The sequence below is a fragment of the Haemorhous mexicanus genome, chromosome 5 (assembly GCF_027477595.1).
Source record: "Haemorhous mexicanus isolate bHaeMex1 chromosome 5, bHaeMex1.pri, whole genome shotgun sequence".
Lineage (NCBI taxonomy): Eukaryota > Metazoa > Chordata > Aves > Passeriformes > Fringillidae > Haemorhous > Haemorhous mexicanus.
In genome coordinates this window covers 3,095,373-3,107,961 of record NC_082345.1, presented here as the reverse complement: position 1 = coordinate 3,107,961, position 12,589 = coordinate 3,095,373, and the positions used below count along the sequence as shown (strand labels likewise).

Sequence of the window (12,589 nt, the reverse complement as noted above, 5' to 3'; positions counted from 1 at the left end):
GATTGACAATTTAACTATTACAGAGTTTTGTTTGTTTGGTTTTGTTTTTGTTTTTGTTTTTGTTTTTGTTTTTGTTTTGCAGTTATTTAACAGGCTGAGGAACCCTTGATTTGGGAATACAAGGTAAGAGAACTCCAGTCCCTGAGTGCAAATGAGATAAATGACATCATGCAAATGAGATATTTACATTACATTGTGCAATGGGGTGTGGGTGAGGTGGGCTTGAATTTTTTTGAGCTGAAGAAAACAACTCCATCTTTCACACCTTCTAGGCAGTTACCCAGTCACTGAGACACTAAAAAAATGTGATGGTGACAGCCCTGACAACATTTCTGACCAGAATTTTAGCCACAGATGATCAGGTTGTGTCTTCCACACTCAGCATTTCCCACGTGAGTCAGGGATTCTTGGCACACACAATTGGTAGGGGCTCCTTGGGGCTTCTTCTCAGTGACCCTTGGTGGGTTTCCTTGATGAATTTCCTTGATGGATTTCCTTGGTGGGTTTCCTTAGTGGATTCCCTTGGTGGGTTTCCTTGGTGGGTTTCCTTGGTGGATTCCCTTGGTGGGTTTCCTTGGTGGGTTTCCTTGGTGGGTTTCCTTGGTGGGTTCCCTTGGTGGATCTCCTTGGTGGGTTTCCTTGGTGGGTTTCCTTGGTGGGTTTCCTTGGTGGGTTTCCTTGGTGGGTTTCCTTGGTGGGTTTCCTTGGTGGGTTTCCTTGGTGGGTTCCCTTGGTGGATCTCCTTGGTGGGTTTCCTTGGTGGGTTTCCTTGGTGGGTTCCCTTGGTGGGTTTCCTTGATGGGTTTCCTTGGTGGGTTTCCTTGGTGGGTTTCCTTGGTGGATTTCCTTGGTGGATTTCCTTGGTGGGTTCTCTTGGTGGGTTCTCTTGGTGGGTTCCCTTGATGGGTTCCCTTGGTGGGTTTCCTTGGTGGGTTCCCTTGGTGGGTTCCCTTGGTGGATCTCCTTGGTGGGTTTCCTTGGTGGGTTTCCTTGGTGGATTTCCTTGGTGGGTTCTCTTGGTGGGTTCTCTTGGTGGGTTCCCTTGGTGGGTTCTCTTGGTGGGTTCCCTTGATGGGTTCCCTTGGTGGGTTTCCTTGGTGGGTTCCCTTGGTGGGTTCCCTTGGTGGGTTCCCTTGGTGGGTTTCCTTGGTGGATCTCCTTGGTGGGTTTCCTTGGTGGGTTCCCTTGGTGGGTTCCCTTGGTGGATCTCCTTGGTGGGTTTCCTTGGTGGGTTTCCTTGATGGATTTCCTTGGTGGGTTTCCTTGGTGGGTTTCCTTGGTGGATTTCCTTGGTGGGTTCCCTTGGTGGATTTCCTTGGTGGGTTCCCTTGGTGGATTTCTTTGGTGGATTTCCTTGGTGGGTTCCCTTGATGAGTTTCCTTGGTGGATCTCCTTGGTGGGTTTCCTTGATGGGTTTCCTTGGTGGTTTTCCTTGGTGGATTTCCTTGGTGGATTTCCTTGGTGGGTTTCCTTGATGGATTTCCTTGGTGGGTTTCCTTGGTGGGTTTCCTTAGTGGATTTCCTTGGTGGATTTCCTTGCTAGGAGATGCTCCCTTGGGCTGGCACATTCAGCTCAGCAAAGAGGACACAACTTTGTTTTAATCAATAACGAAACTTCAGCAGCCTGAGAAAAAATGAGCCCAGCTAATAAAGACAAGAGTCAAAGCACAGCTTCCTAGAGTTTCCCACACTCCAAACTGGAGTCTACAGAGGATTTGTGAACCCATGAACTTCATCTCTACCTCAGAAGAATAAATGTTTTCCTTGGAGCTACCCCTACCTAGCTCAGTTTCCCATCTGTGCACAGCCATAACTGTGCCTTCCTGGCTTCTGGAGGTGTTACAAGGATAAATATTTTAATTAGAGATTGTGACATCCCTCAAGGAGCAGACCTTTGGGGCATACAAGTATCTCAGATTCCATCTACCATGTTTTAATGTGTAGCAACACTGGTAGATTGTTCTAAAGGAAATTCCTGTACTCTGAGTCTGTGGAGTTTGGAGGGTATGGTAAGGAGAACACAAAAAATTATTCTTATGCATGAAGATAATCAATTCACCTTGCTGGTGCAGGTGATTCCTTGTATTGGTTTATTGGCTTAGAAGCCTTCAGGTAATAAGCACATTTCTTTTGCAGGAATCTCCTCAGGAAAGAAAAGTATCCCAGATGCTAACACAGCTGGTAACACATCCACAGAGCTGGCCTCTCACAGCCTCATAGGTAAGCTCTTTTTGGGCTACATTTTATTTAAAAAAAAAAAATTGCAAAAGAGATTTAATCAAATAATTGTACACAACAAACAGGGGAAAAAAATCCCTAATAGAGTAACATAAGCAATTAATATAGTGATGTAAACAACTAACAGAAAAGCTGATTGGCAGCTGCACTGAGGACAGAGGTGCAGCAGCCTCTGGCAGCCCCAGCTGAAGCTGACCCTCCACCCCAGGGGGAGCAGAGCACAGCTCTGTCCTCTGCTGGGGGAGCACAGCAGAGGCTCCTGTTTGTCCACACGGTTGTTTGCTAAACAACCAAAAATAAACGTGCACTCTCAACTACATTTTGACCACTCCTGAGGGATGGAGGGTCTGAATTCTTTAATGACTCAGAGAAGTCAAGGCCACAAAAACCTCTCAGGCCATTTGATCTCTTCCTTTCCCTTCTACTCCATGTTTCTGGGGCTGCTTCTGAAGGGGCTCAGAGGATTCTTCAGCCTATAAATAACTCAACACTAAACCCAAACAGTTGCCTCAGCATTTAGGAGGGACAGTGTGTGGTAATGGTGGGATGAAGGATGGCTCAGAGGTTATTTATGCTGACCTGTTACTGGAAGAAATGTTCTTTGAAGTGATACTTAGGCATCGGATTTTCTTGTGTCTCCTGCTCTCTACTCCTTCATCCCACTTGCCATCCATACCTCCTGTAGCTGTGGCTGAGCTCAGAATTTCAGTTCTCTGACTGGAATTGCTAAGGACTGGATTTTTGGGTTTGATTTTAATTCGGGGCTTTTTTTTTTTTAATTGAGTTTTCCCTAGCTGGCGTGTGAAATGCATTTCAACAGATGGTCATGGAGTTTTAAATGTTGTGAGTGGATTTTTAATAAGTCTGACTAATTTTATGATCATTGCAGTTCATGTGCACTCAACATTCCCAGCGATTTCAGCAGGAAGGGTTGGATATGAAAAAATGTCATATTGCACTCAGCCAATGTGACTCTGGCAGGGCAGATAAATAAGGGAACTCTGGGCTGTAACAGCCAGGTTCAATTGTTTCCCTCTGCTCAGCTGAGCTAAATGTATTGTGTTGCTTTTTTATCCCAGCACCAGGTATTGGTCCCAGCTGGAGGCAGAATTCAGAGCACTTGTGTGATCAGTGATGACAAATCCCACGTTTCTCAAAGTGGTGTGATTTGTGGGTAACTCCAGCCTCTTACCTCACTGCATCAAAAAATCCTAACATCACACTCCACTCCTGCTCATTTTTCCTCTTTCCAGTCTGAGGGATTTCTCCCCTTGCTTTTTTAAATTCAGTGAATGAAATCAGGACACCTCTTTGAAGCCTTGCCTGTTCTTGTCTCTGTGCCAGAACATAATATGTCATGGAGGGATGGCTCACAGCTATGCCTGACAAAGCTGAGGTGAGAAAAGATCCTCTGCCCATTGTCAAACCTCCTTGCTGCAGCACTGCCACGGCACAGATTCACTGTCCTCCTGCATTTTCTTCCTCTTGACAAGTTCACATCTCAGGCCATCTGCCCTGATTTGATCAAGTGTTTTGTCACGCTGCAAGTCAGGGAGGATCATCAGGGCAGGTCTCCCTGAACCAGCTGCTAGGAAAATCTCCATCAGCAAATCTACAAAACAGTAAAATGTAATTGTAACTGAGAGAAGAGTGCACCTTCAAATCTCTTCTCTGCATATTTGTTGGGTTTTCCTTGAATTTTGTTTACTGCTGACAAGTTGTATCTAGCAGCACATTACAAACCCCCTTTTGGCAGCCATAGGAATATATTTCAAGCAGGTTTTGTTTGATATCTACAAGAAATCTCTGTTCAGTTTATGTAATAAGACAAACATATGCAAATCCATCCTCGGATCCTGTGAATTATATGCCTGGAATCAGTAAGCAATTCAGTAAAAGCTCACTAAGTTGCATTTTACCTATCCACATATCCCATAAAACTGACATAAAAAACAATGGTTTCTTTACCATTTCTCAGCAAATATTTAATAGCAGCTACAGTATTTTGGAAGGCCTCACATTATTGCAACTTCTTGACTTTTTGCAAAACGTAATGAGATTGATTCTTTATAAAAAATACTTCACAACATTTTTTATTGCTCTGCAGTGCAAATATGAGCGTAAATAAATAATTTTGAACTGCATTATCAGGCAAATGTAGCTGTTGAGATGAATACATTGGTTTTGTGTGAGTATTTCTTCATCTGCTCTGGCATTTTTCACAATTCAGTAATTAACTGATAACTACTGACTTATTATTCAATCTCTTAGAACATTTTGAAAATGGGATATGTGCCTAGGACTAGATCTACAGCCCTCATTAAGAGCTAAATTCACAACAGATCACAGGTGCTGGTTGTTTCCAGCACCTTCATCCTCAAACACCTGCTGCAGGAATGTACAACCCCAGCTGGATGGCAGGCTGCTTAAAATGAGGGCAATTGGGTCCTAAAACAGGTCCAGAAGAGAATATATAAAATGTAAAGAGAGCTGAATCACCCACAGCAGCCTCTTCAAACAGCAGTGGGTATGGAAATGTCAAACCCTGATCTCTGCCATGCCTCGACCAGCCCCGAGCCTTGTTGAGATTGATACTCCTGTCCATCCCACCTCACAGTGCATGGAGAGGGAAAAAGGCACTTCTGCCTCTTTCTATCCTTCCTTCCTTCCTTCCTTCCTTCCTTCCTTCCTTCCTTCCTTCCTTCCTTCCTTCCTTCCTTCCTTCCTTCCTTCCTTCCTTCCGCCACTTCCTTCCGCCACTTCCTTCCGCCACTTCCTTCCTTCCGCCACTTCCTTCCTTCCGCCACTTCCTTCCTTCCGCCACTTCCTTCCTTCCGCCACTTCCTTCCGCCACTTCCTTCCGCCACTTCCATCCTTCCTTCCGCCACTTCCATCCTTCCACCACTTCCTTCCTTCCTTCCTTCCTTCATTTCCTTCCTTCATTTCCTTCCTTATTTCCTTCCTTCCGCCACTTCCACCACTTCCCTCCACCAATTCCTTCCTTCCTTCCTTCCTTCATTTCCTTCCTTCATTTCCTTCCTTACTTCCTTCCACCACTTCCTTCCTTCATTTCCTTCCTTCATTTCCTTCTTTCCTTCCTTATTTCCTTCCTTCCTCCCTCCCTCTCTCCCTTTCTCTCTCCCTTTCTCCCTTCCTTTCTCCCTTCCTTTCTCTCTCCCTACCTGCCTTCCTTCTTCCTCTCCTCTCCTTCTTTCCATCTCATTGATAAATTCCCAGAGGACTGGGCAGTGAAAGATTTGGGTTTCCACTCTTTCTTTGTAAAAAAACCCAACAGTGTGTAGCCGTGTCTCTCCATGAACCTCCCAGCCAGATGTGCTGCTGGGTGAATCTCTCACTGGCCCATCCATCCCTCTCTGCCTGGAATAAGAGCTAAAAGTAACAAAGAAGGGGCTGTGGAAGGGTGGAAAGCACAAGGATTGGCACAACTCTGTTCTCTACTGGCAGTGGGATCTGTTGGGAAGTGGAGAATCCCAAGGGCTGCTCCCTGCTCCAGGAAATACAGTGTCACTACAGACCTACACACGTGTGTAGCTACACCAAGACTGGTGCAAGTCTGCTCCCCATTGGCTACAAATCCTTACTCGGGGCTCGTTTTCCTCCTTGCTCTAATGTATGTTTATTATTCCATGCAAAGCTTCAACAAGAAGGGCTGAGCAAGATCATAATTCCCGAATACCTGTTAGCATAATGGTTGGAGTTTTCCCCTGGAAGATGCAGGCTTGTTTATGCTCAGCGAGAGAAAAGAATTGAACCCACATTTCCCATATGAATGCTCTAATCAGCGAGCCCATTTAGCAGAAGAATGGAGCCAATCTAGCAGGAGTGCTCAGAAGATGAGTGATGGGACAGGTCCTGCCAGCCAGACACACAGAAGAGTGACTGAGGTGTCTGCCTTGTGCTGCTGCTGAGTCTGACCCTCATTCCATGCTCTGATCAGGGATCATTCCTTCCTTCCCTCAATGAGGCTAACAGACTGTTTTGCAATTGCAACGTGTAGGAATTGACCCTCCTTACACGATTTTTCTTTGCTGCAGACACTGCTAGGGTAGACTTAGCATCTGCTGCACACTGCTGCTTTTTCCCATTACTGCCTTCAGCGTGTTTGTTTCAAAAGAGCTGGAGGAATTAGCATTGCATCTACTGCCAGGAAACCAGGGTTTGTCAACGCTCTCTGGTGGAATATCTTCCATTGTTCAACTGCTGACTTGCTGAAAACTGCCCATCAGTCACAAACTAAAAAGGGGTTTCCACTTTTCTTGGGTTGCTCGTTTGATTGATTGATTTTAACAAAAGATAATGATTTTAATAAAATAAAGTTTATTCAGACTGGAGAAAAATATTTGTAGTTTTTCACACCTATGTAGGAATGTGTATGACTGCCTTGTTCTCCAGGAATGTTTATAGAATTTTTTTAGATGCACCACTAAGTCATTTGGGATTAGATCTCAATTTCTTAATCTTGTCAAGTTAGTTGCACTCCGTTACTTTTACAGGAACCTGTTTCAACCTCTCCTACCAGTGTTTAGAAAGATTCTTGTAATTTCTCAGCTGAAGTTTATCCAGGAGCAGTCAGTAATATTTTTGGTTTTTACCTCTCACCAGAATACTCTGAACCTTAAGAACTTTAGCTCCTCTAGCTCTTTGACATTCATCCTTTTGCTATATCTATGAAAATATTCAAATCCTTTACCCACAGTGTCAGACAAGCCGAGTTCAAGATTTTGGGGAACTTCTGTTCTCACATCTCAGGCTAATTGAAAAGTACCCAGCTACTAGAATAGTCTCAGCCCATTGTACCCACCTTCATGGCCTTAGGACATGCCAGCTTGCTGCCAGCACTGTCCTGAGCTGTGGCTGCTGTGCTGCAGAGCAGCTTGGGGCACAGACACAAAGCTCCTCAGAGCATTTTTAATTTTCTCTTCTGAGGCAGGGTCTGCCTACTCCTGAGCAGCCCACTGGTGCTTTGTTCTATCAGTCCCAATTTGCATTCATATTTCTTGTAGCAGGATGACCTGAATTATGCACAGCATTTCAGGTCTCACCAGGTGTTGCAGGCTTGCAAGGTGTCATTAATCACCTTTCCAGCTCAAATGCCTGCATCTCCCTGTCCTGTTGCTGCCTCACACTTGTGCTTCACAGTCTTCCTTCTCTTTCTCATGTTTGGTGCAGAGCTTAGAGCAACTGGGTTTTTTTGGCTTCTTAAACCCTTATATTTCCACTTCTCACTCTTTTTTTTTTTGTTCTAGAGCTGTGTGGTTCTAACCTTGGTTAGTGTGGTTCTAATCTTGTTCCACACTGCTCATTTCTCCCAAAATTCTCATCAATGTTCTCTTGTGTTTTGCTCTTGTTATTAAGCTGGGTTCAGCAGGGAAAGCAGGAAATAAAACCAGATTAAAGCAGAACTAGCCACAGTTCTGGCCTTGTATCCAGCACTGTGCTGGTAGGAAAGGATTCCCACTTCTGTCTAAAAGCCACAGTGCTCTTGTGCTCCATTCTAAAGGGATGGAAGTCTCAGCTCACTCAGCATGTTGCTTGCATCTAATACAGATGATAATATTATCATTTCCTATGTAAAAAATTGAGGTTTACATTAATGTCCACTCCATGTACCAGCTCTCTGAGGAGTCTGCTCCAGTGATCCTGTAGTTCTCTTTATCTGAACATATTAACATCTTTAATTTTGCATCAGTGAGATACATAAAAAATTATTTTCCCTACCTATGCAAAACCTCAGCCTCCTGCTTTGCCCTTACCTGCTCAATATTTTTACCATTACTCAGATCTGATGACAGCTTCTCACTTAGTTGATAGACTGAATTTTAATTTAGTTTTGGATGAAATATAAAATTTATTTATTTCAGAATATCTGATTTTCTATGGGGGAAAAAAGTCAGTCCTGAGAAACTAAAAATATGCATTCTGGGGTGGAAGTAGGAGCTGCATGATAAATAATAATTCTTCTCTGCAGAAGTTTAGGAAGTCTCAGATTAGCACAGAAGTCTTAGTACTATTCTGTGACCCAAACTACTATAAAATCTTGCAAGACAAGCTTGACAGGAAACCTGGTACTAAAATGTGCATTGTTTGTTAAGCAAAATAGTAAATTGTTTTATGGATACCTGTTCTCTCCACTAACAATTAGTAGATTTCATAATGAGCTGATCAGCCGACAACACTTACAGAAAACAATATTCAATAAAAATATCTGTCTACTTCCAAAACAATATTTGGTAACAATATTTGTCTACTTCCAAAACAATATTTGGCAACAACATTTGTCTACTTCCAAAAGCCTATCGAAGCCCAAAATTTACAGAGTAAAAAGTTTGAAGTCAAACAACATTTCCTAGAAAAATTCTAGCACCAGAAATGTTCTTTTGGCAATTGTAAGAAGTGATATGGGAAGTATTCAAATCATCTCACAGGGCTCCAGCTCCATATCTTACACTGCCTTCAGTGGGAAGCACGCAGTGGGATCCCCACTCTCTGCTTTGAAAATCTCCCCCTTGGTGTTTCACGTCGTGCTGAGAGACAGAGCACTGATCCAAGGTCCAGATCCACAGCAGGCAGCAGCACACACAATGTGCCAGAATCCTGTAAGGCACCACTGTGTTAAAATATGCAAGCTTTAACTTAAAATGACAGAAATCAAGGGCATTGCAAATTAAGGCTCCTAACGGCCTCCTCTCCTTTGTCCCATTTAGTGATGGTCATACCTTTAGAGCTCTAATATGTAAAGTTGGGTGGGTTTTTTTTTGTCTTCTTCCTTTTCTCTTTTCTATCATGCCCTCTATGTGACCTCTCTCCTAATTGGAATATATCTTGTTTTTCGATAATAGAATTTCCCCAGGAGACAGTCAATTTTTAGAGCTGAAAATTAATTTACGGGCCCTGCTTGATTGCATGCATCAGATATGTTTGTCTTTTACTACATAGTGACCTTCTTCTCCCCTCTCCCTTCACATCTTCATAGCTAGGGATTCACTTCAGAGTCAGATAACATGCCTTTTCACCCTGTTATACAGGTGTTTGTGTCACATTTTCCACATGCTGCTGTTGGCCCACCCAGAGTGCTCTTGGAGAGTTGTGTCCCAGTCAAAAGATGGGAAATTCAAACATTCCTTGCACTGCTGCTGGTAGGACTGTGGCCTTTCTGATTATGTAGCAGCTTCCAGTGTGTAGAAGTGGCCAGGGCAGAGAAGGGGCTCCATGCCACCCAGAGATCCTTTTCCCTTGCAATTTGGTGCTTCACTCATGAGCCCGTCCATAGCTCCATGAGTTTTCAAAATGAGATTGGAAAGCTAAGTGTGGCATTCACACTCTGAAAAAATCCCTTTGCCCAGGATTTTTCTCCTGGGAAGCTGAGATGCCTCAGAGAAAAAGGAAAACAAATCCTTAATTCATTTGCTCCTCCTCTGTTTTTCTCCTTTGGAATGTGTTTGGAGTTTGTTTACCCACAGGTGATTGCCTGATTGGACTCTGGTGTGAGTTCTTTTTCCAATCAGTGCCAAGCTGTGTTGAGACTCTGGGAAGAGTCAGGAGTTTTCATTATTATCTTTATAGCATTCTGTAAGTATCCTTTCTGTATTCTCTAGTATAGATTAGTATAGCATTCTTTAATACAACACAGCATCATAAAGTGATAAATCAGCCTTCTGAGGACATGGAGTCAGATCCAGCATTCCTGCCTTCCTTGGGGCCTTCCCTGCAGATACAAGAGGAAAGTCCACACAGTTTATTGTCACATCATGTGGACACAGTGGATGTGCTTCCTTCCAGACCCTCTAATATCTCCAAAAAAAAAAAAAAAAAAAAGAAAAAAGAGGCCACTTCCTTTCATAAGACGCTTAAGAATAGTAACCTAAATGTAATGAATTTTTCCATTTCATCAGCCAAGATTTCTATTTTTCAAGAATCCTAGCATGTTTCCACGAAATGCACTTCTTTGAAGGGCCAATCTTTTATTTTGTTCAGCTGATGATGTATGTGCTGGAGTGCTCAAATTGGAAGGAGGAGTTGAGCAAACACAGATGCTGTTCAGAGCTGCACGTCTGCTCACGCTCGGAGTTAAGGACACTCCTGCAATGCTATTTTGATGAGTTTATTTAAGACAGTGGCTGTGAGATTCACCTCATGTAGGCTTAGATGGCCACAACACAAATTTTTACACCTCAGCTGGGCACCCTCAGTGCCCTTTCTACTCAATAAAGAAGAATAAGCAAATTTAGCTCATAACTCATCTGACCTATTCTGGGCATTTGCAATCTTTGCATCCTCAAATCAGTCCAGTGGATATAAAAGGAGTCTCAGTGGCTGTATCAGATCTAGGTGTCAGGAACTGTTACATTTACAGTAAAATGGATCCTCTCAAAGCCACAGGGAAGCATCTTCCACAAAGTGAAATCTGCCTGGTACCCTTTAAAAAACTTGATCAGCCAATCATGTGATCCTGACAATGAGGTTTCTGCTGGGGCTCAGCTCAGAGCTGAAGATAAAGAAGTCTTTAAAAGCCAAAAATAACATAATAAATATGATAATATAATATAATATAATATAATATAATATAATATAATATAATATAATATAATAATATAATATCCATTTTAATGACTGGACAGCTCCCAGATATTGTCATGGTCAAGTCAATGAGCATATTCAGTTGTTGTAAATAAGATCCTGAATCTTATTTACAACAACACATTTGAGACAGTTGCTTGCAACAGCTGAGCTCCATGGCCCATCAAACATAAAAAAATCATTCTTTAAGTTGAGTCATCCTGGCCTATTTGGATGGACACTGAAGTCAGCATGCCACACTAAAAGCAAAGTCTTTGGGAGCATTGTGAGCAAGTGGGACAAACTTTACAAATATCATAAAAGAATTCAGTTAATCAGGTGAGTTGGATATTAATCAGGTGAGTTGGATATTAATTAGGTGAGCTGGATAGCAGCAACAGTCAAGCTGAAATAACCTGATGACCCCAAAGAAGGAGAAAATGAGTGTGCATACACAGATACCTTGCTGAGAAAGATCCAGCAGATCCAGGTGATTGGTAGCTATCAGTAAATCATCTAATCTGATGATTTCTAGGCCTGGTTTTGAATTCCTGTAGACCAGCACAGCTCTGCTCTGTAAGCAGAGAGCTCTGCCAGTTTATGTCAGCTGAGAATGCTGCCCCCAGGAAGAACAAATAGAAAAAAGAACCACAAGATCTCTCTGAGCAAACTTTTATCTGTTTAATGGAGGTGTGCCTAATTTTTCACAGTCAGAGAGCAAAGAAAATAAAATGTACAGTGTCAAAATGCTGCAAGCTTTTAAACCCACTTAAATTAGTATTTCACTGATATTTTTAATAGAATTCCAGCTAAAAGAAGGCACTAGAACATTAAACTTTGCTGACCATTTGTACAGGTTAAACACCCTTAAATATTTGGGAACTCATTTGTACAACCCTACAGTTTGGTTTAGTTCTTCTATGGGTAGCTAACTTTTGTTGGGGAAAAATAGCAGCAGCAAAATGCATTACTTTGCACAATATGTATTAAATATACACCCTGATAGCCAGCCTCCTACTGCATCCCCAGGCACGAGCTCTTGGGTTCCAGCTCTGGCAGGAGCCTCACTCTGCCCCTTCCCCCAGTACCAGGGTGTTACTGCTCCCCTGAAATTCACACAAAGGGTGTCAGGAGGCTTAGGAACCAGGCCCATCCCATGCCCTGTTATCTCATGGGGGGCAGGAGAGCTTTTGGGACAGGTTCTTAGAGGTGTAGCACCCCACTGGAGAGGGAGGAAGTGAGTGAGTTACAAATCAGATTGTTCTGTGCCCTCTGCTCTGTCACATCAGCTGCTGTTAATGTTTGCTTCTCACTGCCAAGGATGTACAAGTGAAGCTTGCAGGCAGCAGTGGAGCTGATTCAGCTTGTAGTTTCTCCTCTGCAGGCTGAAAGAAGCAGAAGCAGCTTCACAGACATATCTGTTAAGATCAGGTAAAACCTCAGCCTCCTCCAGGACCTCTCAAATCACCACTGGCTACTTTAGCATTTGACAGTTTCAGCACAGGTGATAAGGAGTCTTTTATACAAAAAAAAATTTAAAAAAAAAAATCCTACCTCTTTTATGCTTTTTCCTCACTTTCCCACCTGCTGTCTCTTGTTTGTCTGTTTTTCTCTCTTGTCATAAATCTGCTTTTGCAATTGTGGCCCAAAGAGTGTCTTCATATGTAGACTACCTGGAATAATGGAACCTAAATCTCTGACTTCTAGTCCTCAAATTCTACATTATAAAGAACTTATGAAACCTGCCATTTGGAGAAATTTGGAAAACAAAATA

General features: G+C 42.9%; 1 protein-coding gene across 1 annotated transcript; it reads right to left on the bottom strand.

Moving 5' to 3' along the window:
- Positions 1–509: 509 nt before the first annotated feature.
- LOC132328006 (basic salivary proline-rich protein 2-like) lies at positions 510–1,568 on the bottom strand. The gene has a single exon (XM_059847794.1). It carries the CDS (start codon positions 1,566–1,568, stop codon positions 510–512), a length of 1,059 nt encoding a protein of 352 aa, XP_059703777.1.
- Positions 1,569–12,589: the final 11,021 nt, after the last annotated feature.